Source organism: Hemibagrus wyckioides, linkage group LG26, assembly GCF_019097595.1.
Source record: "Hemibagrus wyckioides isolate EC202008001 linkage group LG26, SWU_Hwy_1.0, whole genome shotgun sequence".
NCBI classification, from domain to species: domain Eukaryota; kingdom Metazoa; phylum Chordata; class Actinopteri; order Siluriformes; family Bagridae; genus Hemibagrus; species Hemibagrus wyckioides.
The window spans coordinates 21,933,255-21,940,754 of record NC_080735.1 but is presented as its reverse complement, the minus strand read 5'-3'; the positions used below and the strand labels follow the sequence as shown (position 1 = coordinate 21,940,754).

At 49.0% G+C, this 7,500-nt stretch overlaps 1 protein-coding gene across 1 annotated transcript in view; it reads left to right on the top strand.

The window, feature by feature from the left end:
* LOC131346733 (general transcription factor 3C polypeptide 1-like) overlaps positions 1-7,500 on the top strand; it is a 39,793-nt gene that overhangs the window by 2,577 nt on the left and 29,716 nt on the right. The window contains exons 4-6 of the mRNA XM_058380324.1: positions 4,971-5,114; positions 5,216-5,312; positions 7,272-7,395. Of these exons, the coding sequence (XP_058236307.1) occupies positions 4,971-5,114; positions 5,216-5,312; positions 7,272-7,395 (365 nt within the window). The remainder of the gene's footprint in view (positions 1-4,970; positions 5,115-5,215; positions 5,313-7,271; positions 7,396-7,500) is intronic.

The following is a 7,500-nucleotide window of genomic DNA, read 5'->3' as shown; positions in this document are numbered from 1 at the left end:
CAGCAGACAATAAGTCGACTCGTGAACAGCATGAGACGTCGTGGTCAAGCTGTAATTGATGGTCAAGGGCACATGATAAATTATTGAGACATTGAGATTTTTTGTTGTGGTATACCCTCCACTGTTGTTGGCTTTTGTTTCAGTAAATTGTTTGAGATGAGGAAATCACCACTGCAGCTTCTACTTAAATGCCCTACTTTCATGATATAATATCACTGTAGTGTGAACTTTTTACATTTTCCATAAATTTCACCCAAAAGCCAAATATCCTTAACTTTTTGTGAGTAGAGTATATATACATACATACATATATCATCATGGAGGAGTGGAAGAGGACTCCAGCGGCAACCTGTGAAGCTCTGGTGAACTCCATGCCCAAGAGGGTTAAGGCAGTGCTGGAAAATAATGGTGGCCACACAAAATATAGACACTTTGGGCCCAATTTGGACATTTCCACTTAGGGGTGGAGTCACTTTTGTTGCCAACGGTTTAGACATTAATGGCTGTGTCTTTACAGACACAGCCTGTATCTCTCTCTACATATACATATACACACATACATACATATACATATACACATACACACACACATATACACACACATATGCATGCACATCTATACACATATACATGCTACACATACATGCATGCATCACATGCCCATACATACTCCACATATGCCATATCTGCGCGTGCGTGCGCGTCTACCTGCCCGTACGTATCTGTCTGTCCTGTGCGCATGCATGCCACCACACCCACTCTACCTGTACTGTGTCATACACATCTGCGTCGTATCTGTCGTGTCTGCTACATGCAGCTCTGCGCACCTCACATGTCATCATATGCGCTGCGTACCTCTCTGCTCTACTGTCCCACGTCTGTAATGTCTGCCAATGCATCTGCCACCTGTCATGCCCATGTCTGCCTGTCTCATACTGCACCAATGTCTGTCCTGTCCTGCCTGTCTGTGCATCTCTGCGTCAGCATGTCTGTCTGTCTGTCTGTCTGTCTGCCACCCTGTCTGTCATCTGCTACCTATCTGTATTATGTCTGCAATCATGCATTTATGTGCTGCCCAATGCTGCTCTGTCTTCCATCACCATCATCTGTCTTGCAGCCCATGTCCCAATGTCTGCAATGCAATGTCTTACTGTCTGTGTCTTGTCATGTCTTTCCATGCCACATCAATATTGTCTGCATCCACACATGTCTGTGTCTGTCTGTCTACCCTGTCCAATCACTACCTGTCTGTGTCTACTGTCTGTGTCACATGTCTGTCTGCCCATGCCTGTCTGCATGTCTACCCAAGTGCACATGTCTGCGCACATGTGTCTGTCACATGTGCATGTGCGTGCATGCCGCAATGCACGTAATACTGTCTTACCACTTGCATGTCTGTGTCTGCACACACATGTGTATGCTCTGCAATGCGTGTCATATCTGCACACGTGCGTAATGTACATGTGCACATAATACATATCACACAACACTACGTGTCTGCCACCTTGTCTGTCTGTGCAATACATGCTGCCTGTGCATGTCTGCCACATGCATGTCTGCACCACATGTGCATGTATGCAATACATGTCTATGTCTGTCACATGTCTACACCCTGTCTGTCTGTCTCACATGTCACATATCACTGTCATGTCTACCTGTCTATGTCTACACACCTGTCTATGTCATCTGTGCTGTGTCTATCACTACACACACCTATGTCACAGTGCCATGTCTCTACCTACCACTGTCTACATACTACCCTGTCACCCTACATGCCTGTCCTGCTGCTGTCTGTCCTCCTGTCTGTCTGCCTCAGCCCATGTCTTACCTGTCTGTCCTCTGCCTGTCTTGTCATGCATCCACCTGTGTCTGTGTCTTACCCAGTCTGTGTCTGTGTCTGTTTGCCTGTGTCATGTGTCTGCCATCACACATGTCTGTCTGCTACTGTGTCTGCCACAGTGCATGCATCATCTACCACCACCATGTCTGCATGTCTGTACCACATGTGTCATGTGTCTTTGCATGTCTTGTGTCTGCCACACACATGTCTTTGTCTGTCATTTGTGTCTACCACCTGTCTGTCTGTCTGCAATGTCTACCACCATCACATGTCTGCACTGTTTCCACCTACCTGTCTCTGTCTACCACATGTGTCTTGCCACAATACAAAATCATCACATGTCTTTGTACCACATCATGTCTAATGTCATTGTCTGTCTCTTTTTGTCTGTGTCTGCACCTGCATGCATGTCTTGTGCATCTGCATGCAATGTCTACCTGCAATCTGTGTCTACCACAATACATGTCTCACATGTCTGTCACATGTCCATGTCTACACATGCATATCTGCCACAATATCATGCTCATATGTCTGTGTCTTAATACATGTCTGCACATCTGTCAATGTCTGCAATGCAATATCACCTGTCTATGTCTACCTGTCTGTATCCACATCTACACACACACATGTCACCCATATCTACCACATGTCTGTGTCACAATATGTCTATGTCTACCACCTGTCTATGTCTGTGCTGTCTGTATCCCCCTGTCTGTCTCTACTGTCTATGTCTACCTGTCTATGTCTACCTGTCTACCTACATCTACCATCTACCACACACATGTCTACATGTCTACCCCCTGTCTGCTCTCTGTGTCTGTGTCTATCTACAGTCTGCCTCTATGTCTGTCTATGTCTGTGTCTGCCTGTCTGTCTGTCCGCATGTCTACACCTGCAATACATGTCTGTCTATGTCTGTCTCATGTCTACCTCTGTCTGGCCTGTCTGCATCACAACCACATGTCTGCCTGTCTGTGTCTACCACCACACCCATGTCTGCCTGTCTACCTGTCTACCATGTCATACTACCTTGTCTGTTGTGTCTGTCTGCCACCACATGTCTGCAATACATCCACAATGTCTTAGCAATCTGTGTCTTACACAATACAATACTGTGTCTTCACAATACCAATACTGTCAATGTCTTATCTCTGTCTACCTGTCAATATGTCTAATGTCTTAATGTCTTACCACCACATGTACAATGTCTGTGTCTTACAATACCTGTGTACATGTCTGCACATGTCTTATACAATGTCTCTTGTCTTATATACATGTCTTGTCATGTGCGATGCGTGTCGTCTGTGTCTGTGCGCGATGCGGTGTGCTGCAGCGCGTGCGTTGCACGTGTCTGCATGTATGCGTGCATGTGTGCTGTCGTGCACTTGCCGCACATGTCTCTACATCATCAATACGCGTATGTCATGTGTCGTGTCTGCACAGCCTCATGTCTGTCATCTGCAATCTGTCATCATGCCTGTGCTGCCACATGCCCTCTGTCACCGCCACGTGCAATGTCTGCAGTATCGTCGCATGTCTGCCTGTGCTGTGTCTGTATCTGTCTGTGTCTACACCGCCGCGTCTGTCTGTCTACGTGTCTCTACCTGTCTGTGTCTACCTGTCTGTCTGTGTCACCCATGCACCTGCCCATCTTATGTCTGCCTGTCTATGTCTCTACCACCTGTCTGTCTACATCTGCCGTCTGCCTGTCTGCCTGCACGTGTCACCTGTCTGTCTGTGTCCACCACATGTGTCTGTATCTGCTGTGTCTGTCTACACCACCATGCCACCCTGTGTCTGCCTGTCTGTCTGCAATATCATCTGTCTGTCCCTGTCTGTCTGTGTCTTACTGCAATGCGTCTGTCTACCACCCTGGTCTGTCTGTCCCTATATCGATACGATGCTCTCTACATCTGCCCCACGATACAGTCTGTCCACGATGCGATGCTCTTACCGTGCGTCCTTACGTCACGTGCGGCACATGCGTCAATGCCCACAATAAATATATGTCTAATGCACCGATGTCTGTGCATCTTTACGATAATGTCTGTCTGTATACTCTGTCTAATATCTGTCGATGTCAGTACATGTCTTACAGTGTCTGCCCTGTCACATGTCGTCTTGTACACGTCACATGTCTTGCACCACATGCAGTACATGTCTGTGTCTGCAGCTACATGTCACACATGTCTACACACATACCTGTCACACATGTCTGTCTACATGCCTGCATCTACATGTCTTACACATGTCTACGCCTGTCTACACTACCCACATGTCCACATCTGTCTGTCTCTCTGTCCTATCATGTCTACACCTGTCTGTCTACATGTCTCTGTCTACCTGTCTATATCTGTCCCCTGTGTCTACACTGCAGTCTGTCTGTCCTACATGTGCTCACATGTCTACCACCACAGTCTGTGTCTGTGTCTACATCTGTGTCTGCCACCTGTCTGCTCTGTCTACCACCATCTGTCTGCCTGTCTGTGTCTGTCTGTGCAGTCTACCACATCACCCTGTCTGTCTGTCTACCTGTCTGCTCTCTACCTGTCTGTGTCTCTACCCTACCTGCAGTCTGTGTCTCTGTCCCAGTGTCTACCTGCAATCTGTCTTTACCTGTCTGTCTCTGTCATCTACTCTGTCTACCTACCACATCTCTGCATCTGTCTTCTACTAATACAATCTAAGTGTCTACCTGTCTAATCATGTCTGTCTGTCTGTCTCCACCAATCCTACCTGTCTGTATACTGTCTGTCTACACCAATGTCTGTGTACCAATCTACCCCATCTGTCTACCACAGTCTGTCTACATGTCTACCACAATCTGTCTATGTGTCACCACCACAATACATGTCTGTCTGTGTCTACACAGTCTGTCTACAATCTTAATAATCTATACCACAATCTGATGTCTTCACCCTGTCTATGTCTGTGTCTTACCCTGTCTATAATCTACCCTGTCTGTGTCTTACTATACATATCTTCTTTACTGTCTGTCTACATACATGTCTACCACATCTGTACACATATACATATACACACATACATATACACATATATACACAGACGCACACACATACATACATACAGTGAACTGCGGATGATTGATGTTGTGTGATTGGTTGTTCAGGCTGGACTCGGGGAAGATCCATTACCTGCGTAAGTCTCTGGATAAGAACGGTCTGATCACCATGCAGTCACACGTCGTCCGTCTGCCCTCAGGAGCACAAAAACACTCCATCCTGCTGCTGCTCAAGCGCTTCCACGTGGACAGGTACAACACACACACACACACACACACACACACACACACACACACACACACACACACACACACACAGTGTAAAGGTAGTGAAGTGTATGTTCTGGTTTTAGGAGGAGTAAATACGACATCCTGATGGAGTCCACATCCAACATCCTGTCCGAGCTCCCCAACAACACAGGGATCATGATCAAACTCAGGGACCAGCTGGTGAGCTGTGTGTGTGTGCGTCTGTGTGTGTGTGCGTCTGTGTGTGTGTGCGTCTGTGTGTGTGTGCGTCTGTGTGTGTGTGCGTCTGTGTGTGTGTGCGTCTGTGTGTGTGTGCGTCTGTGTGTGTGTGCGTCTGTGTGTGTGTGCGTGTGCGTCTGTGTGTGTGTATGTGCGTCTGTGTGTGTGTGTGTGTGCGTCTGTGCGTCTGTGTGTGTGTGTCTGTGTGTGTGTGTCTGTGTGTGTGTCTGTGTGTGCGTCTGTGTGTGCGTCTGTGTGTGCGTCTGTGTGTGCGTCTGTGTGTGCGTCTGTGTGTGTGTCTGTGTGTGCGTCTGTGTGTGTGTGTCTGTGTGTGCGTCTGTGTGTGCGTCTGTGTGTGCGTGCGTGTGTGTGTGCGCGTCTGTGTGTGCGTCTGTGTGTGTGTGTGTGCGTCTGTGTGTGTGTGTGTGCGCGTCTGTGTGTGTGCGCGTCTGTGTGTGTGTGCGTCTGTGTGTGTGTGTGCGTCTGTGTGTGTGTGTGCGTCTGTGTGTGTGTGCGTCTGCGTGTGTGTGTGTGCGTCTGCGTGTGTGTGTGTGCGTCTGCGTGTGTGTGTGCGCGTCTGCGTCTGTGTGTGCGCGTCTGCGTCTGTGTGTGCGCGTCTGCGTCTGCGTCTGTGTGTGTGCGTCTGCGTGCGTGTGCGTCTGTGTGTGCGTGCGTGTGCGTCTGTGTGTGTGTGCGTGTGCGTCTGTGTGTGTGCGTGTGCGTCTGTGTGCGTGTGCGTCTGTGTGCGTGTGCGTCTGTGTGCGTGTGCGTCTGTGTGTGTGTGTGCGTCTGTGTGTGTGTGTGCGTCTGTGTGTGTGTGTGCGTCTGTGTGTGTGTGTGTGCGTCTGTGTGTCTGTGTGTGTGTCTGTGTGTGCGTCTGTGTGTGTGCGTGTGCGTCTGTGTGTGTGTGCGTGTGCGTCTGTGTGCGTGTGCGTCTGTGTGTGTGTGCATGTGCGTCTGTGTGTGTATGTGCGTCTGTGTGTGTGTGTGCGTCTGTGTGTGTATGTGCGTCTGTGTGTGTGTGTGCGTCTGTGTGTGTGTGTGCGTCTGTGTGTGTGTGTGCGCGTCTGTGTGTGTGTGCGCGTCTGTGTGTGTGTGTGCGTCTGTGTGTGCGTCTGTGTGTGCGTCTGTGTGTGCGTCTGTGTGCGCGTCTGTGTGCGCGCCTGTGTGCGCGTCTGTGTGTGTGCGCGCGTCTGTGTGTGTGCGCGCGTCTGTGTGTGTGCGCGCGTCTGTGTGTGTGCGCGCGTCTGTCTGTGTGCGCGCGTCTGTCTGTGTGCGCGCGTCTGTCTGTGTGCGCACGTCTGTCTGTGTGTGCATCTGTCTGTCTGTGTGCGTCTGTGTGTGTGTGTGTCTGTGTGTGCGTCTGTCTGTCTGTGTGTGTGTGTCTGTGTGTGCGTCTGTCTGTGTGCGTCTGTCTGTGTGTGTGTGTTTGTGCATCTGTCTGTGTGTGTGTGCGCGTCTGTCTGTCTGTCTGTGTGTGTCTGTGTGTGCGTCTGGCTGTCTGTGTGTGCGTCTGGCTGTCTGTCTGTGTGTGGGCGTCTGTCTGTTTGTGTGTGGGCGTCTGTCTGTGTGTGTCTCTGTCTGTGTGCGTGTGTGTCTCTGTCTGTGTGCGTGTGTGTCTCTGTCTGTGTGCGTGTGTGTCTCTGTCTGTGTGCGTGTGTGTCTCTGTCTGTGTGTGTGTCCCCGTCTGTCTGTGTGTGTGTCTGTGTGTGTGTTTGCGTCTCTGTGTCTGTCTGTCTGTCTGTCTGTCTGTCTGTCTGTCTGTCTGTCTGTGTTTGTCTGTCTGTGTGTGTTTGCGTCTGTCTGTGTGTGTGTGATGTAGAAAGGGTTAATGTTGTCTCACACTGTCAGCGTCACTGTTGTGAATGTTTGCTCTGGCTCTCGTGACTGTGGAGCTCGTGTTGGAAATGACGTGTGTGTGTGTGTGTGTACTCTCTGCAGCACATCTGTGAGCGGACGTTTAAGAAGATGTATCAGTACATGCAGGCTGCTAAGATGGTCAGTGTGGTATCAATTCCTCTACAGGATTTACACCCAGATGCTGGACCCTGCAAGACCAAGAGAGGTCAGTGTCTTATACTATACAACTCTATATACAACTCTACACACTATACAACTCTATATAACTATATATATATAACTATATATATATATATATATATATATATAT